The sequence below is a fragment of the Mobula birostris genome, chromosome 12, assembly GCF_030028105.1.
Source record: "Mobula birostris isolate sMobBir1 chromosome 12, sMobBir1.hap1, whole genome shotgun sequence".
Lineage (NCBI taxonomy): Eukaryota > Metazoa > Chordata > Chondrichthyes > Myliobatiformes > Myliobatidae > Mobula > Mobula birostris.
Window position 1 is genome coordinate 61,824,711 of NC_092381.1, and position 27,369 is coordinate 61,852,079.

Below are 27,369 nucleotides of genomic sequence, written 5' to 3' on the forward strand. Positions count from 1 at the left end.
GGGATCTTTTCCTAATGAATTACATTTGGTGCCCAATTGTAGGTACGGTATCAGAATGGTTATATTATTCATCTTGTAATCCTCGGGTTGAGTTAATTTACTAAACAGACATTTGTACAAATTGCACCAGGCAACTGAGTAGTTTACATCCAATTAATTATATCTGGGATTAAGTATTAATTAGTAGCAATGACAATGAAGCCTTCAGATTATGTAAAATCTAATTTCTTCTGTTAAATATTTTCACCAAATAAATCTACTGACCTATGAGACGCAAGATCCACAGCAGATTGGCCTTGTAGGTCATTATGCAGTGACAAATTTTTACAGTACAGCCAACATTCTTTTTGTTTTATCTACAAGGTTGTCACATGTTGTCCTTCCTCCAACATTAGGCTATAAGCTCTAGTCTTCTAAACATCAAGACTAAGATCACTGAACATTTTCATTTAATGTGTATCGTTCCCTTAACAGCAGTTGCATTCAACACTTTGATAATTTATCTACAGCTTGTAATCTGCATATTATAAAATGCTTTGCTTTTTGTGACACAGAAAGAAAGATTCTATGAAGCTCGGTGTAAACTAACAACTTCATCCTCCTGTAAGGAACTGGTTGAACTAATGCAACAGTGCATGACCTACAACCCACCGGAGCGACCATTCTTTCGGGCCATTATGAGAGAGATCAATAAACTGCAAGAGCAAAGTAAGTTAACTAAGATGTCAGGAAGATTTTTTTTATTAGTTACTTTGTCAGCATCTTATAAAATAACTGTTTAAGTCAATAGTTCACATTATACAGTCCAGAGACTTTGGCAGGCCCCTTTTCCTTTATCCTAAGCCCATTATCATATTTATACCCAGTACTCTTGCACCTCCTATGGTGACCAATCATGTTTTCATAAAGTTGACAGAGTTGTAATTAGAGTAGTGCTTGCTGCTTTTTTAATATGACAATAAAGGAGAAAAAAGATTTTATTACATGCTAGACCCAAATTTTCTTCAATGCAAGTGAAAAGGCATTACGAAAACAACATTAAGAATAGTAGGTTTGCGTAGATTTTCCCTTGTCATCATTATGTAGAATTGCTCATCTGTGACTGAATTGGCATGGAGACATGAATAATTACTGAATCAATTAGGATGGAATTACTGACATACATGCACATCACATTATGGCAAGGTTGTATGTGTGATATGGTAAAGAACTGATTAATGGTTATTTGCATTGTCTTTTTTTAAAAAAAATCAAATAACCACTTAATAGACACAATAAAGGTTGTCTTTTTTTACATTTGCTTCAAAAGTCTTTTTAATGCTTTTTACCAGATCCAAATATAATTCCAGAAGATAAACCCAGGGCAGAAATTGACCCAACCCACTTTGAGAAAAGGTTCCTACGAAGGATACGGGATCTTGGTGAAGTATGGAACTGGTTTTATTTGCACTTGATTTGTCACATTATAATTAGATATGTTAAGTTATTGAAAAACATGAATAAAGGTTGAAAGGTCCAGATGGAAATGAACAAGTTTGAACAAGGTAGAAAGCAATGTAACAACAAAAAGTGCTGGAAACACTGAGACTATGCAGCAAACTTTGTAAGTAAACAGCTCCAAATTTGAGGCATAAGAACAACTATAATACTCATGAAGTGTATCTTGATCAATTAAGATTTTGCTCAGGTTTATTTAGAGAATGATGGGTAATGAGAATATAAGCTGCTATACATGAAGAAAAATACAAGGTTCAGAAACACAAACTGACACTTTAAATCTGCAGGCTTTATTTTTCCCCCCAAAATAGTACTCTAATGCCTAGCTATGCCAATGCTGTACTCCACCCATAGCCATAGCCTTGGGTGCCAGGACCACTAAAGATTTCTAATATTTTCTCTTTTAATTCCTTCTAAAAATTCATTTGCCTCAACTAGAAGTCTACTAAGTCTTGATTTGCTTGTAGGCAGGGTTCACTTTTGATCCTTAATTTGTAAATTGGAATTTTGGTTCCAATGAATGTTTAACAATTTAAAAATTGATAAGTTAGTTCACATTTATAAATCATTCGAAGATTCATGTTCCAGTCACTGTTTGGTGAACTGAAAAAAAATTCTCATTGATATTGTATTCTAGCCTCCTTTATTGGTGTAAGACCAAGAGTATTATTTTAATCCACTTAAAAAAATTAATACAACTGGCAATGACATTGGGGCATCTGGGATGAAACATAACGAATAAAATGTATAAAATTGTGATTTAAGCTAGTTGTTTAATTGAAGGGACCAAGTGACACTAAATGATCTGTTGTGTTTTTCATGTAATGTTCTGTCAAGAACTTGAGCTTTGCTGACTGTAGTTATTAGGTCTGAGGTGGGTTTGATTAACAAAAATTGCAGGTCCTTGCTATCAGATCAGATTCAACCAGTTTTTCCAGAAAAACACTAATCAAATTGTAGTCTTCTCGTCTTATTTGCTGCACAATGGTGTGTACAACAGTCCCAGATGCATGTGCTGATGAGCTGGAAGAGAACATAATCATAGACTGCTAAAGTCTTTGTCATCAGTTTGGCCGCACAGTCCATTGAAAGCCATTGGAATTGTTGGAGTCCCTAACCTTAGCCTGAGAAATCTTGGCTCTGTGTTATGATTATTTTGATGTCTGACCCAAATGAAGCAGAACTTCTCAAGCTGAGTTAATCTTCTGTCTGGGTAGATCACTATCAAGAAAGAGCTGAGCAGACTGGTACAGATTTAAACTCTGACTTAAGCAGCAATTAATCTTTTGATGAACCTCTATGATCAACTTAGAGTCAGCTATTCTGCAAAATAGTGACTGTGGTCAATCCAGTTTGAAATTAATTAACTACATTTTTTTAAAAATTCGTAAGGGTCACTTTGGGAAGGTTGAGCTCTGTCGTTATGATCCAGAGGCTGATAATACTGGAGAACTTGTTGCTGTCAAATCAATGAAACCAGAAAGCAGTGAAGAACACAAAGCAGATCTCAAACGAGAAGTTGAAATTCTGAAGACTCTCTACCATGAAAATATTGTTAAGTATAAAGGAATATGCACAGAAGAAGGTAATGCTCTATTAACTTTCTTAGATGTTTCTGAATTGTGATTTTTCTGTCAGCTTCAACCTTCTGTTACCTTAAATGCTCATTTGGTAAATGTAGTGTAATGTAATGGTTGTGAATACTACAGACCAGGGAGTTTTGCAAATTTAGTCACAGATTTAGTCGATTATCCAATTAGGGTATTGGTAATTCAAGTGCTTGGCTAAATACTTAAATGTTGTGAAAATAGCCATCTCCATCCTGATTTTGGGCAGTGTATTTCAGATTTCAGCAATCTTCTAGATTAAAAAGATTTCCCCTCAGATCCCATCTATATCTGCTAATCCTTATCATAAACTTAGACACTCTAGTTTTAGATGTACTGTAGTTAGTATGGGAAAAATTTCATATTATCTATGCCCCTCAGTGTTTATGAATGTCTCTATCAGGTGTCTCCTCAGGCTTCTTTGTTCTGAGGAAAACAACCCAGTCCATCCTTATAAATGAAGCACTCCATCCCAGACAACCTTGTGTTGAATTTCCTCTGACCCTCTCCATTGTAATATCATCTTTCCTTTTGTGTATGCAGTATTACAGTAATACTGTACCTTGGCGCACTTCCACATAAGCTGCCTCCAGCGCATCCTGGGAATTATCTGACGTGAGCGGCTGCCTCACAGTGAAATACTTGTAAAGACCAACTGCAGAAGTACTGAGCCCACGATCACCCAGCATCAGCTGCAGTGGCTGGGGCACGTGATAAGGATGCCCCCATATCGGCTACCCCGCAGAGTGTTATACGGCCAGCTACATCATGGTCAACGTTCAGCTGGAAGGCAGAAGAAGTGCTATAAGGATCAGATGAAGAATGCTTTAAGGAAGTGCGAGATCAGACCCAAGGACCTGGAGGAGGTTGCTGCTGACCGTACCACTTGGCGACAGCTGTGTCGGGACGGGGTTCGTATTCTGGAGATGGGAAGAACAACCAGAAGACAGCAGAAGAGAGCCAGGAGAAATGCAGCCATGGTTGCCACTACAACCACCACCACTATTACATATACATGTCCCACCTGCAATAGATGCTTGTGGGTCCAGAATAGGACTGTATTGTCATCAAAGATCTCACCATTAAAGGAGTGGACGTCGTCATCGGATTTCGATGGACAACAGAAGAAGAATTACATTAATGGCCAAACCAATGTTTTATCATAGCCTCTTATTCTTATGTATAGTTCTTTGACTAATGAAAGTAAATATCCAATATATTCTTCACCAGCTCATCTACCTCTGCTGTTATTTTCTGGTATCCTTGTTTCCATCTATAAATCATATCCCCTATATCCATATCACTAATATATACACTAAACAGCATGGACACTTGTGCTACAAAATTAGTCCGAAGCTTCCCTTCACAAAACCTTCCACCATCACTCTCTTCCTTCTATTACAAAAATAATTTTGGATCCAGTTTGTAACTTTGCCCTAGTGCAAATGGGCTCTTAAGTTTTGAACCGCTTTCCTCATGTGCAAACTTGTCAGAGGCTTTAGGGAAATGATGTAGACTAGATCAATCACATTGTCCTCATCAATACATTTTGTTACGTCTTCAAAAATGTTCTAGCAGCTTGGTTAGAAAAATTGCACGCTATCAAACCCATATTGAATATTTTTGTTTAATCTTTGCCTTTCTAAGTATAAATTTTCCCAAAAAACTCTCCATCACTGATGCTGCTTTCTTATGCCGTGGGACAGGGGTTTCCATTCTTTTTTATGCCATGGAGCCTTACCATTAACAGAGGGGTCTGTGAATCCTTGGTTAGGACCCCCTGCTTTAGAGGCAATATGTCAATGCAAGCTGTTAGCATTGGGGTCAAAACATCAGCTATAGTTTCTGGGTGACTCTCTGGAAGTGTTTTGGTGAGTGAAGAATTGAGCTTAGTTGCAAAGCTACTCATAGACATATAATTAACTCTTGGTTCTGGTATGAGTGAAATTCCATTGAATAGTCATTACGTTGATAGCTCATTTTAAAATGACACAGAAGGCCATTTGATCTATTAAATACATGCTTCCTGGACTGCAGTCCGATTCTCCCCTCATTTCACTGCCATGCTGCAAACTAATCTCCCAGGCATATGCCCATCAAATCTTTTGTTCTTTTTGTCTTGTACCGATGGATAAATTACAATTGCCTGTAAGAGGAAACAGGAATATGTGGAAGAAACCCACTAGGTCATAGACAGAACATGCAAACCCCACACATAGAGGACCCAAGGATTAAAACTCAATGCCCAGAGCTCTGAGGCAGTAGTGTTAGCATGCTGGCAAGCACAGCAGTTATCAGTTGCCTGGGCTCTAAGTTCAGAATCAAAATTAGATTTATTATTGTTGACGTATGTCGTGAAACTTGTTTTTGTTGCAGCGGTACAGTGCAAGAAATAGCGTAAGCTGCAATAAAAAATAAAAAAAATAGTGCAAATAGGAATGGTAAGGGGTATTCATGGGCTGGTGGACTGTTCAGAAATATGACTGTGGAGGGGAAGAAGCTGTTTCTGAAACATTGTGTCTTTACACTTCTCTAATGGTAGCACATCCTGAATGGTGAGGGCCCTTAACAATAGATGCCACCTTCTTGAAGTAATGCCTTTTGAAGATGTCCCTCCTTAATACCCCAACATTTTGCTCCCACACAAGCAGTTCTTCTTCATTAGGCCTGGTTTCACTTACATTGCAAAAGTTAATGTTTCTAATTTAAGAAAAACATCTTTTGAAGGAAAATTAATAATAGGAAGTAGAGGATGGAGGTAGAAGGTTGTTTTATGATCGGATTGCTCTGACCAGTGGTGTACAACAGTGATCAGTGCAAAAGCTTTGTATTATTTACATAAATAGCGTGGATACAAATGCAAGATTAGTAAGCCTGCAGACAACATGAAAATGAATTATGCCGACAGTCGTAAACAGGGCGATGCTGATCAGTTGGTAAAATGAACAGAGCAATGGCAGATGGAAATTAATTCTGATGTGCAAGGTAAGGGTGGGGCATTGACAATGAAAGGTAGGATCCAAGCGCATATTGCAGAATGGTCAGAGCTCAGTGTACTAGTCTGAAGATCCCTGAAGGTGGCAGTACAGGTATACAAGGTGACGCAGGTACGAAAAGCTACGTATAATAGTTCTGAGAAACTGAATTACTATAGATAGATACTGGATGGGCAGTGTGGATATGGTGGGCTGGAGGACTTGTTTGGAATTGTATGACTAAGAATCTTTAAAGCAAAACTTAATTTTAATACTCTAAATTGACAACAATTAAATTGCACCATTATTTTTAAACACTGCCGAACAGATGTTGTGCCAATTGTCTGTTTGCTCTATTCCAAAAGAAAACAAGATTGGTGGGCCTAATAAAACAGTGCAGACTGGTTGTGAAACAATGGTATCAGTAAAAGACAAATTTTAACTTTCAACTGTGGACAAGTTATTGCAATAAAATGGCTGCATTTTATGATTTGCTCACACTAATTTCATATTTTTACATCATTTTACAATGATTGTTTAAATACAACCATTTTTAATGGTTGTGTACTGTTCTTGTATACAAAAATCACAGATTCTGTTATTTTTACACACCGCTGGTGTAGCAGTAATTTGGTTTAAAGGAGACAACAATGGCACCCAGTCACATATTAACCAGGCCTGAATACATATATTGCAATCTAGCTGCCATACAAATCCACACTGTTAAAACTAGAGTAACCAAACAGTATCCTTTGTCAGACCAAGAGGTCAAGATTGGATCTTGTATCACAAACAACATTAGTAACAGCAAGGATAGACACGTCTACTCTTGTCCATCAAATTATGGCTGATCCCTCTAAGTGACTTCAGTTACATTTTTTTTTAAAGATTTAAAATAAAGCCCTGCCTGCTCTAAATTTTCCCCTTCCAGAACAGGAACAAAGTAAATAATTAGCTCAGTTAATACAGGTGCAGACCAAAACAAGATTTAAGGTTTCTGATTGATTGCTTCTTCCAATTCTGATGCTAGGCCATCAACCAAAAGCAAAGATTCTTTCTTCACAAATCCTGCATGACTGCTCATGGCAGCTTGTCCAGTTGTTGCTGACTCTTTGGTGCAGGCAGCTTATATCTGTCCCTTGCCCAACTGGCAGAATGCTATTACAGCTCTGGCCTCATACTTGGATCTCTAAGTGACCAATTATCAACTGCTCAAACTCAATTGGCATTATAAACTGCCACATAACTATTCCCTAATGTAGCCATAATTGTTATTGGATCTCCCTTTCTTACTAGCTGGTAAATTCAAAACCCGACTTGAGGATGTAAATATAAATCTTGTTCATGCAGACCAGGAAGATTTTTCATTTTATGACTTGTTCATGCCAATTTAGTTGGTATTAATTCTGTGAATGTATAATATACAAGGTATTTAACACAGATGTATTGTCACAATTAGTTTGATACTGTTAAAGTTCTCTTGAGCTAAATATTGGAAGTCAAGGAACTGTATGTATCAATAAAAAGATGCAACTTAAGAAGATTTTAAAACTTAAAAATAAAAAATTTATTTCTAACACAAGATTTGTTAAATATCCATTTCAGACAGAAATCTCATATTGTGGAGGCAAAAAGTTATGCTTGAATAATATTGATTGTAAAATCCTTTTTTCTTTGATCTACTCTGATAGAATAAAGAAGAAAAAAATTCATCTGGAGGTTGAATCACTGGAGGAGACTTGAGGAGAAACAGATTAAATGGGCTAAACTGGGTCACTTTTGCTTTCTTGCCTGCATCTGCAATTTCAAACTAATTTTTCATTGGTTTTCAGGTGGAAAGGGGATGAAGCTGATCATGGAATATCTTCCTTCTGGAAGCCTTAAAGAATATCTTCCCCGACATAAATCGAAAGTGACCTTAAAAACTCAAATTAAATATGCATTGCAGATATGTAAAGTAAGTAAATATCACGAAGTGGGTGTCAGTAATTATTTTGTCTTTCTAGTTGGTCCAGGTAGTTGACTATTCCTGGCCCAAACAATAATTTCCCATTAGTATCTCTGGATTATTCCCAGTACCACATGCTTGTCATGGCAGGAATAGGATGATAGTACTAATGAATGAGTGGCTGAGGAACTGGTGCAGGGGACAGGGGTTCAGATTTCTGGATCATTAGGATCTCTTCTGGGGAAGGTCTGACCTGTACACAAAGACGGGTTACACCTGAACCAGAGGAGAATCTTTGTGGTCGAGTTTGTTTGAGCTGTTGGGGAAGATTTAAACTAACTTGGCAGGAGGATAATAACTCAAGTGATAGGCTGAAGATGGGGCTACTGGTAAACAAGCTCCCAAACAGCAGACAAGACGTAGGATATAAATTTCAATGAGAAATAGAAGTCATGTAATGAGAGTAATGTTGGAGATTTCAATATACAGATAGATTGGGAAAATCAGGTTGGCGCTGGATCCCAGCAGAGGAAATTTGTAGGATGCCTACAAGATGGCCTTTTAGGGCAACTTGTGGTTGAGCCCATCAGTGAAAAAGCAATTCTGGATTGGGTGTTGTGTAATGAACTATATTTAATTAGGGAACTTAAGGTAGAGGAACCCTGAGGAGGCAATGATCTTAATATGATAGAATTCACCCTGCAGTTTGCGAGGGAGAAGATGAAGTATCAGTATTACAGTGGAGAGAAGGTAATTACAGATCCATGAGAGAGGATGCAAGCAGGATGACAGTATAACAGCAATGGCTGTAGTTTCTGGGTGCAAATTGGAATGTGTAGCGTTAGGTACATCCCAAAGATGAATAGTATTCTAAAAGGAGAATGAGACAACTGTGGCTGACAAGGGAAGTCATGGACAACATGAAAGCAAAAGCGGGCATGAAATATTGCGAAAGTAGAGGATTGGGAAGCTTTTAAAAACTAACAGAAGGCAAAAAAACAAAGTTAAAACATGAAGGTAAGCTACCCAATAATATCAAAGATAATATATTATTCAAATAGATAAAGAGTAAAAGAGAGGCAAGAGTGGATATTGGACCACTGGAAAGAAGCACTGGAGAGGTAGTATCTGAGAACAAAGAATGGCGGATGAACTTAAGTATTTTGCATAAATCTTTATTGTGGACAAAATAGCAGTATGCCAGAAATTTGAGAGCTTGGGGGGCAGAAGTGAATGTAGTTGCTATTACTAAAGAGAAGATGCTTGGGAAGTTGAAAGGTGTGAAGGTAAATAAATGATTTGGGACCAGCTGGACTCCACCCCAGCAGTCTGAAAGAGGTAGCTGAAGAGATTGTGGCGGTATTAGTAATGATCTTTCAAAAATCATTAGATTCTGGAATGGCTCTGTTGGAATGAAGAATTGTAAATGTCATTGCTCTCTTCAAGAAGGGAGGGAAGCCGAAGGAAGGAAATTATAGGCCTATTAGCCTGACTTCAGTGGTTGGGAAGATGTTGGAGTCCATTATTATGGATGAGGGTTTTGGGTACTTGGAGGCACTTGATAAAGTGGGCCAAAATTAGCATGGTTTCCTTGAGGGGAAATCTTGCCTGACAAATCTGTTGGAATCTTTGAGGAAATAACAGGCGGAATAGACAAAGGAGAGTCAGTGAATGTTGCTTATTTGGATTTTAAGAAGGCCATTGACAAGGTGCTGTACATGAGGCTGCTTAACAAGATAAGAGCCCGTGCTATTACAGGAAAGATACTAGTACAGGTAGAAGATTGGCTGACTGGCAGGAGGCAAAGAGTTGGAATAAAAAGAGCCTATTCTAGAATTATTTTAGAATTAATAAAAATAGATACCCCTCTTATTTTATTTACTGATAAAGAATGGCATAAGGGTCCCTTCCAAAATCTAAAAAAAACGATTTTCATCCTGCCTATGGATATGAGTCTCCTGCACAAAAATAATATCTGCAAGAAGTGTTTTTAATTTCTTAAAAATCTTTCTGCGCTTAATAGCTTGGTTCATACCATTTAGATTCAAAGATATTATATTAATTTTATTAAAATCCATATTTAATTTAAAATTTTTATAAAGTAAGCTAATGCGCAGACAGGGACTGCTTCTTTTTACATTATGCATCAATGATTGGATGACAGAACTGATGGCTTTGCGGCCAAGTTTGCAGATGATACAAACACAGTTGCAGGGGCACGTCATGTTGAGAAACAGAGTCTGCAGGAGTTGGACAGGTTGGGAGAATGGGGAAAAATGGCAGCTGGAATATAGGTGTAGGGCCGTGCACCTTGGTAGAAAGAATAAAGATGTAGACTATTTTCTAAATGGGGAGAAAAATTTAAAATCAGACGTGCAAAGTGTCTTGGGACTCCTTGTGCAGGATTCCCTAAAGGTTAACTTTCAGGTTGAGACAGTGGTACAGAACAAAAATGTAATGTTAGCATTCATTTTGAGAGGCCTTGAATATAAGAACAAGGACAGGATGCTGAGGCTTTATAAGTCATTGATCAGACTGTACTTAAGAGTATTGTAAGCAGCTTTGGGTCCCTTTTCTACAAAAAGATATACTGACATTGGAGAGGGTCCGGAGGAGATTCATGAGAACAATTCTGGAAACAAAAAGAGTTAACGTATGAGGAGCGTTTGATGGCTCTGGGCCTGTACTGACTGAAGTTTATGAAGAATGAAGTAGGACCTCATTGAAACCTAATGAATATTATAAAGGCCTAGATAAAATGCACGTGGAGAGGATGTTTCCTATAATGGGTGAGTCTGGGACCAGAGGGCACAGCATCAGAATAGAGGGACATTAATTTAGAATGGAGATAAGAGGAATTTCCTTAGCTAGAGGGTGGTAAATATGTGGAATTCATTGCCATGTATGGCTGTGGAGGTTTTTAGTTTCTTGATTAGTCAGGGCGTCAAAGATTATGGGAGAAGGTAGGTTGAGAGTGATAATAAATCAGCAGACTTGATGGGCCTAGTAGTCTAATTCTGCTCCTATGTCTTGTGGTCTAATCTTTGAGGGTATTAATGATTACCTTCTCATCACTGCTTGAGAAATTGAGGCACAAGGTAACATTTTTAGAAACTGATTTATTTTGACTGTGGGGGAAAAAGTGCATCAGATGTCATGCATATCTAAATGCAGTCTGTGAATAGTGAGGATGGGACTAGTGTGGATTTGTTGGATGGTAGAGTAAGAACAAGATGAATCCAAAAGTCTTTTGCTCCCTTTATGGAAACAATCTAAAATACATTAGATTGCTCCCAGTATGTCATTACAGCCTGATGTGTCACTCAAGGTGAAAACATTGAAGACAAGGGGAAACATACAAACTTTATATTTAAAAAAGTGGGTATATTTGCTCGAAAGTCAACAAAACAGTATTTAAAACTCACCAAACTGTGATTTCAGGGAATGGAGTACTTGGGATCTCTGCAGTATGTTCATAGAGATTTGGCTGCAAGAAATGTTCTCGTGGAAAATGAAAACAGAGTAAAAATTGGAGACTTTGGACTAACAAAAGCCATCCAGACCAACAAGGAGTATTATAAAGTGCATGATGATTTGGATAGTCCCGTGTTTTGGTAAGATTCTGAAGTCTATAATTTTCACATCAGGATTGGATTTTGTTTCAAAATCTTGATGTTTTGATAGGAAAATATCAGAGACAGAATAAACAATATTAGACCTCATATAAAATATCCTTCTGTACCACAATGCTTGGTAATATAAGAAGATAAAAAAGAGACTGGAGTAAGCCATTTTTCATTCCTTAACCTTGGTTTGCCATTCCATTATTTTTTTTGTTAAAACTTCAGCACTACTTCAATGCAGTAATCTATATCCCTTGATAATCTAAAAATCTATCCATCTTGAATATACTTAACCACCAAATCTCCACAGCTTTCCTCAACAAAAAATTCCAAAGTTCTGCATGAAGACTTTTTTCATATTTGTATATTTGTCCAGCATACGTAGCTGACCCCTTATTTTGAAACTTTGATACTTGGTTCTAGACAGCTTAGCTAGGGGAAACAGCAACTCCATAACTAGCTTTTAAGCTATGGAAGAAATTTTGTTTCAATGAGATCACCTCTTACTCTTGCAAACATAAGAGAACTCACAACAATTTGTTTAATACAAACTCACCATTTGCCAGGAATCAAACTAAAGAAGTGCATCTTTAGATAGGGGAAAATCAATATTCTGGATGCTGTTATCCGAATTGAATTTACACAGCCTCTTGCAGTGTGCACTTGCCTGACTTGTTTGCTGGATCAGCATGTTAACATTCAGTAATGACCAGGGAATAATACCTAGGTCCTTCTACACACCAATAGTTTTTAATCTCTCACTTTTTCTTTCTCCTTCTTTCACTGAAGCAGAAACTCTTGTTTTCTGTGCTATTTTATCTGCCTATTGACTAAAGCTGTCAAAAATCTGCTGAAACCCCCTGTGCATTATCTTCATAACCCACACTGTCACCTAGCTTGGTTATCAGCAGCAAATTGGATATATTCCACTTGATTCCCTCATTCAAATATCTGGAATAGACTTTGATCAACTAATGCCCCAGTGAGGGCATCATTCCATTTGCCCACTGAAGGACATGCAGGTAACTCCACATTTTAAAAAAAAAGTAGTACTTTTCTCATGTTCTTAATTGCTTTGGTACTAAGTTATACTGCTGAATGTGAGAGGTGGCCATCTTTACTGCTGGATATTTCATATGTTTATGGCACAACGCCTTACAGCCCTTCAAGTCCATGGTAACCAATAACCCATGCAACTTATTTTCACACATATGCCCCATACCCTACATCAAGATTAGATTAGATTCAACTTTATTGTCATTGTGCCAAGTACAGATACAAAGCCAATGAAATGCAGTTAGCATCTAACCAGAAATGCAAAGAACAGTGTTATTTACAAAATAACTGCGAATAAAAAGTAAGTGCTACAGCACACAAACATAAAAGTACTGAGACAGTACAATATGGGTGCAATAGTGCTTAGCGCTGTGGTGTGAGGTTCAGTAGGGTCACAGCCTCAGGGAAGAAGCTGTTCCTGTGCCTGCTGGTGCGGGAGTGGAGGCTTCTGTAGTGCCTACCGGATGGGAGGAGAGTAAAACGTCCATGGTTAGGGTGAGATGCATCCTTGATAATGCTTTTCACCCTGCCCAGGCAGCGTTTATGGTAGATGTTCTCTTTGGTGGGTAATTGGGTGCCGATAATCTGCTGGGCAGTTTTCACCACATGCTGGAGTGCTTTGCAGTCTGATATGGGACAATTGCCATACCACACTGAGATGCAGTTGGTGAGTATGCTTTCAATGGTACAGCGGTAAAAGTCCGTCAGTATCCTGGGACAGAGGTGAATTTTCTTGACGCCCCGCAGGAAATAAAGGCGCTGTTGCGCCTTTTTGATCAGGATGGAGGAGTTCAGGGACCAGGTGAGATCCTTGGAAATGTGGACACCAAGGAATTTGGAGCTTGATACACACTCCACTACAGCTCTGTTGATGTAGATGGGGACGTGAGTGTGGCTCCTAGCATGCCTGAAGTTCACAATGATCTCCTTGGTCTTCTGGGTGATCTAAGTGATGATGTGTTAAATTAGCCTACCTGAATTGGGAGGAAACCAGAGCAACTGGTCATGCCAACAATGTGCAAATCTGCTGTACCAGGCCTAGGCATTTCATGCAAGGCCATTGGTGTATGAGTACTAACAATTAAATCACTGTTGAATCTATCATTACTGAGACACCATTTATCACTCCTTCTCCTGTCATTTCTTAATTAAAAGCAAGTTATTTTCAACATTGTTCAACTTTCCCATGGTTTACCATACGTTTCGTGCAGTCTGCAGTAGTCTGCATACAAGACAAAAAAAATTCTTACCATATTACTCAAGGTTGTTGCAGCATGAAGCTTTAATTAAGGAAAACTGTGTAGCCACCATGTGATGAATTGGGCACACATGTGAAATAAATGGGAGTTTAGCACAGTTCTCTAATACAAGGGATGCAGCTCCAGTAGGATTCTTCGCATCTTCATCAACTCTGCTGCTAGTCTAAGTCTCTCATTATACATCATTGAAGATATCCTAAAAAAGGAGAAGACTATAAAGAATTACTGTCTCGTGCCATTTGGGACATCAATAACTTTCATTTAGGAAGTAGAAATTTTTGCAAATGTTCAAATAAATTCTAGCATTTGGAAGAAAAGGATGCGTAGCTATATACTGGGATATTGGGGAATAAAGGAAGACACCAGTGTCCCAACACAATTTCCTTCAAAATACCGAGTATTAAACAGGGTGGGTGGGAAAATATTCTGATCAATGTTACGTGTATCTCTTACTTTGAGCAATAAAGAATGCCAATTTAAAATGATCTCTCCAGTATTCAATTTAAAAGTGAAAGCAAGTTTATAAAGAGTTCTAATCTCACTTGTAACATTACTAATACATTGCAAATGGATTTGTTTCTGCAGGTATGCACCAGAATGTCTGATACATTGCAAATTCTACATTGCTTCAGATGTGTGGTCTTTCGGTGTCACTTTGTATGAATTAATGACATATTGTGAGTCTGAACACAGTCCAATGAATGTAAGTTCTTGTGTCTTTCCCAGCATTTCTAATTGGACCTGTTGTAATTACAGTATCTAAAATTGCACAATTTTTGATCATTTCTCAGATGTTCCTGAAATTGATTGGTCCTACTCAAGGTCAGATGACTGTCACAAGGCTTGTGCGTGTACTTGAAGAAGGCAAGCGTTTGCCCTGTCCAACACATTGCCCCGAGGAGGTATAATACTCAATTATTGTATATATTATCACTCATCTGATCAACAGTACAATTCAACTTATCGTCATGAATTTAATCAAAAATAACTTAAAAACTATTCAGTTTGAATGTTCTTTAGAATTGTCCTTAAAGGATTCACCAAAGCTTAACAAGCAGATACTTGGGAGGGGAAGTATGTAGTCTTTCATTGCAAGAGGAATTAAGTAAAAGACCAGAAGTGCCTTGCTCCAATTTATAAGGCCAGCAGCACTGAAACATAACAGCAGCTGTGATCTTTCTTAATGGCATTAGGGGGAGAATGGCCTCCTTTAAAAACATGTCATGTTCAAAACTGAACATGAGTAGCATTGCTACCCTTGGGTTGGGCAGTGAAAAGGGGAAAGATTGGGATAGAGGCATATTTCCAGTGGTAGAAATAGAACATAAGACACTTAAAACCTGAATCTCCTCAACCGTTCATCCAGATGTTGTCTGAACTACTTCAGCACTATATTTCTGAATTGTAACCATAACCTTCTTGTATAGAAAACTACTGATTTGTTTTTAATTAACTCAATTACTGGGCCTCCAGAGTGGAGAACTCCAAAGATTCATCACCCTTAGAATAAAGAAATTTATCTTTGTCTTCTGGCTTATTATCACTGACATATGTTATGGAATTTGTTTTGAGACAGCAGTACAATGCAAGACATTAAAATTATTGCAAGTTACATAATAAATAACGTTCTATCAAATCTCTCATTTCCTGTAACAATTTTGTAGATAAGCTCTTTGAGATTATCCTTTGAGTTTTAAATGCCTAGTCCACTTAATTGGGCAAACATGTTATCCTTCAAATCAGCCTTGGGAATTTCCACTGTAATTATATGGCAAATACTGTGGATTCCAGTTAATTGGGACACATCAGTACCAGTATATTTTGGCCCAATTAAGTGGCTGCTCCAGTTAGCCAAAGTTCATGGAAATAGTTATAAAGGTTTAAAACAATGACAAACTACCATTTAACTGAGTAACAAATTGTGTACTTAAATGGAATACAGAATAAATTAGAGCACTATCAATAGTATAAACTGTATTTGTTCCTAATAATTATCGATGGAGCCTATTGTTTGACTGTAAATGAACAAAATCAGTGCAGACACCTACTGCCAATAAAAGGCTGCCTTCAGACAATGCTTTTGACTATTGCATCCTCCAAATCTTCATGTAACATTCAAGATTATTGTTGATGCCTTCAAATTCTTCTTGGGTCTCTGACTGGTTAAAGAAGTTAAATTGTTTCACTTACACTCCCGGCTGTTTCTGGCATCTCCAAGCCTGAATACTTGAAACCTCAGAGATGAAAAGAGTTCTGAATTGTCTTGCAGCTTATTTCTTGCCATCTATCAGTGACAAAAATCGCTGCTTTTTGAACACAAGCAAATACAACTGATGCTATTTAAAAACCAATTCACTGTAAGCATGGTGTAGCCTAATGGCTACATAAGTACACGTATCTGAAGTTAGTTAGAAACTGGCAACAGTCTGCTGTCCCAATAAAGCGGCATAGTGTCCCAAATAAATGAAGGTAATCCTGGCTATTTTCTCACTTGGCTTTTGTTGTTTAAGATTTGTCCCAAATAAGTGGTTGCCCTGATTAACCAATGGCCCAATTATCCAGAATCCACTTTGTATTCTATCTTTAGGGAAGGAGAGTAAATGTGTTCAAAATGTATCAAGACATCATGTTTTGGCCAATGAGAATTCATCCTTGCATTTTCTAGAATAGCACCACTACTCCCTTCCCCTAGTAACACTGGAGTTTTCAGTATTTGAAATGCAGTCTGTCCTGTTTAAATATCTGTTAAGATCTTTAGCCCCCATGTTCAAATCTTATTGCAATTAAAGCTTGTAGGATATTTATTTCTAAATTCATTCTACACCACCTTGTTAGCTTGCAGTGATGTGGAAGTCTCCTCTTCTAAAATGTAATCACTTAAAAAAATACCAATTTTCTATTTTGTGCAAGGTGTTCTAAGCTAACATTTTTCTAGATAATGTTTATTTGTCATATGATCATCCACTTAGTTGTTGATACCTCAAAGTCTCTTACTATATTTCTCACAATCCCACTTCTCATCAAAATTGTCAATATATCAGAATTGAGAACAGGGTACAAAAACTCCATTGCTTGTCCAAGATTGAGTAGAAAAGGCAGCATTCGAGCCAGTTTGGTATTTTGAGCAGTGGCCAGTCAGCTTTTGGGATTGCTTGACAAGAACAAATTAAAATAAGGCAGAGACAAGTGAAGCAGCCATTGTTGGAGTGGCTAGTCAGAGAAGGCAAATAAGCTGTAGGTTGAATTTTTTTTTGTTCCCCACAGTTTATCATTTTTCTTCCTTTATAATTTCTCAGAACAGTAGAGATGGCAGCCAGGATAGTGGAATGCTCCTCTTAGGGGATGTGGGAAGACAGAGATCACTAGTATCCCCAATGATTACACCTACAAGAAGTTTGGTAAGGGTATGGAGGGCTGTGGTGCCAGTGCAGTTTAATGGTTCAGCATGGGCTGAAGAGCCTGTTTCTGTGCTCTACTTTTCTATGACTAAGTAATATCAAAATTCATATTTCCACTTAGTTAAATAGGGACATTAGATGTGATGTCAGATAAATACAATGACTGCTCAATCTGTACTACACAAAATGCAAGCCATGATTATGCATAACTGCAGCATTGACTTTAAGAATGGTCAAATTTCTCATGGCTCTGAAAAAAACTTAATTTATTGTTATTGTACTTATTTGCAGGTTTATTCTCATATGAAGAAGTGCTGGGAACACAGTCCAAGTAACAGAACCACATTTGAAAACCTTGTGAATGTATTTGAGTCTTTGCTTCAACAAATGCCAGATTAAGAGGACTGATTGTATTTTTTTTAAGCTGGGTAATATAACTGTTATGTTTAAACTATCTATGGTAATCCAATGTAAATAATGCACTGCTATATTGTGCTTAAATGAGAACTTTAGAAGGCACAATGCAGCAGTATCCTTCAAAATTTTTAATCAATGTTATTTACTATTTTCCAAAACTTCAATTATTCTTTGAACCATGCAATTGAAATGTCTATTTCCCTTGCAAAGATGACAGATATTAAACAAACCATGAATTTTGTAAATATTATTCGAGAGAGGATTGAGGTAATTTTCTGAAAAAGAGGCCATTATCCTTTGTTTGCCAATGCACATCTCATTTATACACAGCAGCACATACAAAATGCTGAAGGAACTCAAAGTCAGGTATTATCTGTGGAGGGAAATAAACAGATGTTTTGAACTGATGCCCTTCGTCAGCAAGGGTGAACTGTTCATCCTGAACCAAAACATCAACTGTTTATATCCATCACTGCTGCCTGATTTGCCAAGTTCCTCCAGCATTTTGTGTGTTGCTAAAGATTTCCAGAATCGCTTGTGACTACAATTTGTACACATTGTGGGAAAAGAACTCTGGTGAAGACCATCTTTTGGATTAGAAAATAATGGACCTTAATCACATTTGGCGAATGTTTTGAGGTGCTCTTTGTATTCAGTGTTGGCTCAGAATCAGATTTAATATCACTGGCATCTGTCATGAAATTTGCTTCACAAAAAACATCATTAACACATGGTTATTGTGAGCACTTGCTATGTGCAAATTGCCTTCAGTATAGCAATGGAAAACTTTTGCATTAATGTTTATGTTTTATATTTTGTAATATAACAATAAGTATATTTCAACTTCACGCTGGTGCAGACTTAAAAACTTATCACAGAACAATTCATTTCAAACCAAGTAGAAAATGTGAATGACAACTTTGTTCAGATGATTACTTATTCACCTTTAGCCATATATCATTTGTGTTCAAGAGTATCATAGCTTCTTCAAATGATGTGCTTATTTTCTTTTCAAAAAGGCAATTTAACAACAAGTGTCTTGTGCATTAAACTACTTTTAATTCAATAAGTAATTTGACATTCAACTTCAATATTATGATTGGGGTACAAAACACAATTGTGTAAATTTCTTTGTTTAAATAAAATCCAAAAACTGTTAAGTGCTAAAATATATATAAAGTTGATCCAAACATTTTGGGATATAACACATTGAAATTTAAGAACAAAATGATATTCCCTATTGTTTCTATCATCTCTTGCAAGTAGTTCTGTGCATACATCAGGTATCAAAGCACACAGCAGAAGTGGTCGCGAGATGTCTTTTCTATGGGAAAGGAATGCACTGAACAAACTGAGAATCTATCAATGGCACTCAATTTCTTAAATACCTTAATTCCTGAACTTCACTGCATTTTAAAACTATTGCTATAGCCACAAGTTTCATTGTGGTTTAACAGCTTTATGTTCTCTTTAATCCCTCCCAAGAATTACACTTTGCACTGAAGAGGAATTTACAAACAAGGCTAGATGAAAGGAAGGTGTATTTTAAATAGCAGCTGGTTTAAAAGCATTGCAGTCTTGCATTGAAACTAAGTTTATAAAACCTAAAGGAAATCCACAATCAATATGCAAGATTACTTTAATTACTAAAAGACAAACAGAAAAGGACTTGTTTGCTGATAGTTAATAAAATAGTGTGTCTCTTCCTTGATTTGTTATTGCAGTAAATTAATCAAAACTTGAGTTCATAATCACATATGGTGGTCTAATTCAACTTAATTGCTGTTTGTGGTAAGTCTGCCCATCGTTTCAAGAGCCAGGTAGAGCCAATAACCAAATTTACTTCACTAACAATAATTGTATTCAACTGATAATGTCATGAACTTATTAAGTGTCCAGATTAGGCACATGGTTATTCTGCAAGCTATTGTGATCAATACCATCGAAAATATGTTGCATTTGTGTAAATGCAGCAGCAGAAGTGAAAATCCTGGATCACAAGACTCAAGGTATCCAGGAACACAAACTGGAGAATACAAGTCTCATAGAAAACAAGTTTCAATGCAGCAGGTAAGCTGGACTACTGCATTTCAGTGTTTGTCTAGAGGGGCAGTTTTTCTTAGATCAAAGGGCAACTTCTAGAATAAGTTTTAATTAAAAGTAAAATTCCAAAAGCTACAGTAAGCTACCTTTCTATTCCACAGATTGCAGTAGAAGACCCATCTTGAAAGGACTAGATTATACAAATTCACTGATAACTTTAGTGTGGAAATATAATCTTTATCTCTGTTTAGAATTTGACTTCAACAATATGGCTGATCCTTATAACCAAGGGAAGTTGTCAAGTTACAACTAAACTCGAATAAAAACAGACTATCAACCACAGAAAATTTGTAAAATATAAAGGTATAGTACTCCAAATAACCTCTTAAGTCCCCCCATTAGAACGAGAGAGCTGTTCTGCAAACCAGCCATTAAGGCTTGTATTTTTTTACCCAATGTCAAGACCCCTCAATCAAGACCATCCAGTTCCACCAATGCCAAAAAGGTGGTGACAGATGTTGAAGTCAAGTAATGTTGCCTCTGGGGTTTTGTACATTGGCTTTGGATTCATGTTTCATGGCATCACGCCAAACATGGGTAAGTAAAGTTTGATTACTCCCTCTGATAAAGCAGTATTAGTGAAGATAATAACATAGAATATAGCCTGAGGAATGAAAAATTTGATAGCATGCAAGGGCTGGCCAAATCTCAAAATGGCAGCCTACATGGATTTGGAAGCATATAGGGAAAGCCAATAGGGAGGGGAAAAATACCTATTCAACATGAAAAAGGATCTTGTGCTTTCCCAGCTTATATAACGAATAACTCTTCTTGGGGAAAATGTATGGATGATGCCTGGGCATTACTAATCTGGTGGTATTTATAGCCCTCATAGTCCGTCCCTCCTGATTGGATGAGGACTAACCAATCAGATTTCCGCTCTCCCACCTCTTTTACAATTGAATGCCAGTTCTTAACTAGAGACCTTCATTGCTAAAATTCTTTTCCTCTAGTTTTATTTCAATGGCTTCCTTTACCAGGCAACCCCAAAAGCCATTGGCACGGCACAGTTGTTTTGTGCGGAAGTCAATCCTATTGCTATTGTGAATGCAATGTTCTGCCACTGCCAATTTCTCTGGGGAATCCAAACAGATACACCTCCTGTGTGCTCCTTGTTTCCACCATGCGTCATGTCTGGCCGATATACAAAACTACAATGCCACAGCAATGGCTTTTGGGACTGCCTAGTGAAGGAAGCCATTAAAATAAAACTAGCGAAAAGGAATTCTAACAAAGACGAGGGTTTCGCTCTAAGAAAGAACTGGAATTCTATTGTAAACAAGGTGAAAGAGTGGAAATCTGATGGGATGAGGACTAACCATTCAGGAGGGATGGACTACAAGGGTATAAATACCACTGGACTATCTCAGGCATTATCTCTGACGAGATAGCAGAGTTTGTCATCGAAATGTCGATTATAATCGATACCTGTACACGACTGGAAGCCTGAGAGGAGTTTATTCACCTATTCAACATCATCCACACTAAATTACTACACATTGTGTATGACAATGTTACTCAGATTGACCACCACCCTGTCCCTATGGAGATAAAAATCCCAGCTTCGTGCCAAGGACACGCATCTTGTTCTTTGAAAGAAACAATATGGACATCAACAAGGCACTAAAAGCTTTCATTCACTCTGCTAATTGCCTTCAAACTAGGGAATTAACCCTTATTAAGCACAGAAATAGAAGTGCAGTCAATCACTTAAGGCTATATAGAAACGTAGAACCATAGAAAACATACAGCACAATGCAGACCCTTCAGCCCTCAAAGCCATGTCGAACATGTTCCTACCTTAGAACTACCTAGGCTTTACCCATAGCACTCTATTTTTCTAAGCTCCATGTAGCCAGGAGTCTCTTAAAAGACCCTATCATTTCTGCCTCCACCACCGCCACCAGCAGCCCATTCCACACACTCACCACTCTGTGTAAAAAAACTTACCCCTGACAACTCCTCTGTACCTACCTCCAAGCACCTTAAAACTGTGCCCTCTCATGCTAGCCATTTCAGCCCTGGGAAAAAGCCTCTGACTGTCCACATGATCACTGCCTCTCATTATCTTGTACACCTCTATCAAGTCACCTCTCATCCTCTGTCACTCCAAGGAGAAAAGGCTGAGTTCACTCAACAACACACACAAAAGTTGCTGGTGAATGCAGCAGGACAGGCAGCATCTCTAGGAAGAGGTACAGTCGACGTTTTGGGCCGAGACCCTTCGTCAGGACTAACTGAAAGAAGAGCTAGTAAGCGATTTGAAAGCTCAACCTATTCTCATAAGACATGCTCCCCAATCCAAGCAACCAACTTGTAAATCTCCTCTGCACCATTTCTATGGTTTCCACATCCTTCCTGTAGTGAGGCAACCAGAATTGAGCACAGTACTCCAAGTGGGGTCTGACCAGGGTCCTATATAGCTGCAACATTACCTCTTGGCTCTTAAACTCAATTCCACGATTGATGAAGGCCAATGCACCGAATGCCTTCTCAACCACAGAGTCAACCTGTGTAGCAGCTTTGAGTGGCCTATGGATTCGGACCCCAAGATCCCTCTGATCATCCACACTGCCAAGAGTCTTACCATTAATGCTAAATTCTACCATTATTTTTGACCTACCAAAATGAACCACCTCACACTTATCTGGGTTGAACTCCATCTGCAACTTCTCAGCCCAGTTTTGCATCCTATCAATGTCCCATTGTAACCTCTGACAGCCCTCCACACTATCCACAACACGCCCAACCTCTGTGTCATCAGCAAATTTACTAACCCATCCCTCCACTCCTCATCCAGGTCATTTATAAAAATCACAAAAAGTAAGGGTCCCAGAACAGATCCCTGAGGCACACCACTGGTCACCAGCCTCCATGTAGAATATGACCTGTCTACAACCACTCTGTGCCTTCTGTGGGCAAGCCAGTTCTGGATCCACAAAGCAATGTCCCCTTGGATCTCATGCCTCCTTACTTTCTCAATAAGCCTTGTATGGGGTACCTTATCAAATGCCTTGCTAAAATCCATATACACTACATCTACGGTTCTACCTTCATCAACGTGTTTAGTCACATCCCCAAAAATTTTAATCATGCTCGTAAGGCAATTTTGACAAAGCCATGCTGACTATTCCTAATCATATTATGTCTCTCCAAATGTTCATAAATCCTGCCTCTCAGGATCTTCTCTATCAACTTACCAACCACTGAAGTACGACTCACTGGACTACAATTTCTTGGGCTATCCCTACTCCCTTTCTTGAATAAGGGAACATCCGCAACCCTTCAATCCTCCGGAACCTTTCCCGTCCTCATTGATGATGCAAAGATCATTGCCAGAGGCTCAGCAATCTCCTCCCTCGCTTCCCACAGTAGCCTGGAGTACATCCCATCCAGTCCCGGTGACTTATCCAACTTGATGCTTTCCAAAAGCTCCAGAACATCTCTTTCTTAATATCTATATGGACGTACTGGAAGCAGCCTGATTTTAATAAAGTTTTGCCAGCCTACAGAAAAGGATCAGAGCAGTTGTGATTGGCAGTGGATGTTCAGTCAGCTAACAGGAAGAGGAAGTTTAGTGAACATCCTCATCCCTGATTATGGTGGAGCACTTAGCAAGTGATGGGTGAATGATCATTTCAGGATTCAGCTAATGTGCCAACATCAGAAAAGCAAGTTTTCAGTTAATTTGATTCCCACCGCATGATTACAAGGAATAACCATTGGAGACTATGGATAGCCAAGGCCTGTAGCATTCTAGATGTGGTGCTGAAGACTAGTACTCCAGAATCAATAGTATCTTTTGTCAAACTGATCCAATTAAGCTTCAAATCACTAGACACTCAACAAAGTAAAAAACTTCCCAGATACACCCTGTCCATAAAAGAGGACAAATCCAGTTCAGTGAATTACCATCTCTTTGATATTCCTTCAATCATCAACAAAATATTTTAAAAAAAACCTTGGACATGGCAACCAATGTTAACCGGCAGTGGAACAAAACATGTAGTAAATTCTAGAGAAATGGCATCAAAGTCAGCAGGCAAAAATGCCCACGTTTGTGAATACTGCACATAGATTCCGCACATTAAGTTTTCTCAATAGTACACAGCCATGGAAGAAGGCAGGTTTTCCAGCCCTGTCACAGGTAATGTCACTTTAAAGGTAAGTGCACTATTTTTTGAAGTGTTGCTCCATCTAAGGCACCAGATGCATTGTATACTCTAAGGAATAAGAAGATTTTGAGAGATGTTCCAAAATAACAAGTACTCTCACTCAACAAGATGGTCTGATCCTGACATTTGAATTTCTTGTTTAAAGGTATATTGACAAGCTGTATAATCTTTAAATTTTTATACAGCAAAAATATTTCAAAAGGAATTAAAAGTTGGTCAAAAGTTGTGTAGAAGTTTTCAAACAATTATCAAAAACTGGAAATGCCAAACGCTTAAACTCCAGCCTCTCGTAGCTTCATTCTATGTCAAACTCTTGTTGTAAAGACATTTTTCCCCATAATTCATCATTGCACTGTTTCCATGTTATTCTTCAGTCCAAAAGCAAAACCATAGATACAACTAAATTATTATATGTTGTGCCAAGAGCTGAATGTTCAATTCAAAAAGCCCCCAGAGTTGCAGAAAGCAACAAGAAGCCACATAAAGTACAAATTTAAGAAAAAGATGAGCAAAAGCATTCAACAGGAACTCAATTGTTGTTAGGAGATTGAGTCTAATTAATGTAAAATTTTCTTAATAGTATGTTATTTCACACATTTTATGAATAATTAAGTTAACTAATGCAGGTGTATACTGTTTACACATATACACAAGCAAAATAACAAACATCATTTAACCCTTTGAAAATAAATTCATAAGACTATAAGACATAGGAGCAGAATTAGACCATCTGGCCCATCAAGTCTGCTCTGCCATTCAATTGTGGCTGATTCTTTTTTCCTCTTCCTCAACCCCAGTTTCCGGCCTTCTCCCCGTAACCTTTGATGCCACATCCAATCGAGAACCTATCAATCTCTGCCTTAAATACACCCAACAACCTGGTCTCCACAGCTGCATGTGGCAACAAATTCCACAAATTCACCACCCTTTGGCTAAAGAAATTTCTCTGCATCTCTGTTTTGAAAGGGTTCCCCTCTATTCTGAGGCTGTGCCTTCTTGTCCAAGTCTCTCCCACCATGGGAAACATCCTCTCCCATATCTACTCTGTCTATGCCTTTCAACATTCAAAAAGTTTCAATGAGATTCCTCCTCATCCTTCTGAGTTCCAGCGAGTACAGACCCAGAACCATCAAACATTCCTTGTATGATAACCCTTTCATTCTTGAAATCATCCTTGTGAACCTCTTCTGGACCCTCTCAATGCCAGCACATCTTTTCTAAGATGAGGGGTCCAAAACTGTTCACAATACTCAAGGTGAGGCCTCACCAGTGCCTTATAAAGCCTCAGCATCATATCCTTGCTCTTGTATTCTAGACCTCTTGAAATGAATGTTAACATAGTATTTACCTTCCTCAACCTGCAAATTCACCTTCCGGGTGCTCTGTTCAAGGACTTCCAAGTACCTTTGCATCTCAGATTTTTGGATTTTCTCCCCAGTTAGAAAATAGTCTGCACATTTTTTTCTCTTACCAAAGTGCATGACCATGCATTTTTCAACATCGTATTTCATTTGCCACTTTCTTGCCCATTCTCTTAATCTGTCTAAGTCCTTCTGCATCCTACCTGTTTCCTCAACACTACCTGCCCCTCTACCAATCTTCAGATCATCTGCAAACTTAGCATAAAAAGTAGTCCCAACACCAACACCACTGGTCTCTGGTAGCCAACCAGGAAAGGATCCTTTTATTCCCACTCACTGTCTCCTACCAAACAACCAATGCTCTAACCATGTTAGCAACTTTCCAGTGATACCATGGGCTCTTTACTTGGTAAGCAGCCTCATGTGCGGCACCTTGTCAAAGGCCTTCTGAAAGTCCACAACATCCGCTGCATCCCCTATATCCATCCTACTTGTAATCTCCTCAAAGAATTCCCACAGGTTCATCGGGGGGATTTTCCCTGTAGGAAACCATGCTGACTGTGTACTATCTTGTCCTGTGTCACCAAGTACTCCATCACCTCATCCTTGGCAATTGACTAACATCTTCCCAACCATGGAATTCACTAAAACTGAACATTTTGCATAAGCTTAAATTGGAGATTGCAGTTTATACTCAATTTGCACTAAAGACACAATCAAAATGTTGGGCCGATGAGGAACACAATACAAGCCAGTCAACCTAATGCCATTAAGTTCTGTGATGAAAAATCTCAGAACATATCCAGAGTTGGCATCCCTAGCCTTAAAATGGACATCGGCCAAATTCCAGGCCCTGGAGAGAAACATGGATATCAAGACAGCATTTCAATAGTTGTGGCATCAAGGAAGCCAAGTAAAATTCAAAACAGAGGAGAACCTCTTCAAAGGGTGTCCTATGAGGACACCAAATAATGGTAGGTTCAAACACATTCAGCTGTTGTAATTAAATGTCTCCCCACTGTAAAATCAGCAGTCAGGGTTTTAACTGATTACTTCTCTAGAGGTCTAGTCCATTTACAATTATTCAGTAGTTTGTTTCTGCTTTTAGGAAGTCATGGGTGATATACTAGTAAAGGCTTGTAGGAGGCAAGTCATATTAATTTCTTAAAACACCTGTACCTAACTTAGCTTTGCCAATCTTTCAATCCTCATCCATACATCGTTTTGACATGAAAAATTTACAAATACATGCTGACAATATCCACTTTTCTCTGTTAATGCACTAGCAAAGTTTACATTATGATTTTATTACCTTTTTCATTCCACTCTTTCATTCATTTATAATAACTGAAGTCTTCAAAGTCCTAATGCAACATTAATGTAAAGGTCTGCACTATTTCCTGCACATGCTTTAAGCAACAAAATTAATATTCAGTCTTAGTAAAATTTTATTTGCCTCAGCTAAAAGATTATTAAAGACAAGCAGCTTTAATAGTCTTTTTGACCCTCCCAGAAGATTACCAAGATGAAAATTAAAATAAATGCCTTGATTTGCCTAGCTTGCAATACCTCTAAGATGATCTCTCAGTGACATTAATTTCAAGATTCATCTGCATAATACACGATTCAAAATGCTAACACCATCTGTAGATTATAAGGTTATGATTTTTGTGATATTTTAATATCTCCAACCAAGCAGAATTGGATACGGTAATCCTAACAAGCAGTCTGGCCCAAATATTGTAAAGATTTGTGAAGGTTAACATAAACATCCTTGAGATTTATCATAACACATAAGACTGTAGGATATAAGCTATTTGGCCCATCAAGACTGCTCCGCCATTTCGTCATGGCTGATCCAATTTTCCTCCCAGCCCCATCCTACTGCCTTCTCCCCATATCGCTTCATGCACTGACCAAACAAAAATCTATCAACTTCTGCCTTTAAAT

At 38.1% G+C, this 27,369-nt stretch overlaps 2 protein-coding genes across 6 annotated transcripts in view; one reads left to right on the plus strand and one right to left on the minus strand.

Moving 5' to 3' along the window:
* jak1 (Janus kinase 1) overlaps positions 1–18,030 on the plus strand; it is a 135,245-nt gene extending 117,215 nt beyond the window's left edge. For all 3 annotated transcript variants that reach the window (XM_072273884.1, XM_072273883.1, XM_072273882.1), the window contains exons 17-24: positions 555–708; positions 1,332–1,426; positions 2,890–3,082; positions 7,912–8,036; positions 11,469–11,641; positions 14,551–14,668; positions 14,757–14,867; positions 17,655–18,030. In XM_072273884.1, coding sequence (XP_072129985.1) covers positions 555–708; positions 1,332–1,426; positions 2,890–3,082; positions 7,912–8,036; positions 11,469–11,641; positions 14,551–14,668; positions 14,757–14,867; positions 17,655–17,762 — 1,077 coding nt within the window. In that variant the 3' untranslated portion in view covers positions 17,763–18,030. The remainder of the gene's footprint in view (positions 1–554; positions 709–1,331; positions 1,427–2,889; positions 3,083–7,911; positions 8,037–11,468; positions 11,642–14,550; positions 14,669–14,756; positions 14,868–17,654) is intronic.
* raver2 (ribonucleoprotein, PTB-binding 2) overlaps positions 1–27,369 on the minus strand; it is a 179,018-nt gene that overhangs the window by 4,816 nt on the left and 146,833 nt on the right. Inside the window, exon 16 of one of the 3 annotated variants that reach the window (XR_011888030.1) lies at positions 13,957–14,161. Coding sequence is in view for 1 of the 3 variants with exons in the window: in XM_072273888.1 (XP_072129989.1) it covers positions 14,148–14,177 (30 nt within the window). In the remaining 2 variants the exon portion in view is untranslated. Of the gene's footprint in view, positions 1–13,824; positions 14,178–27,369 lie in introns of those variants that run through there. The other 2 variants (XR_011888029.1, XM_072273888.1) reach the window with 2 other exon arrangements.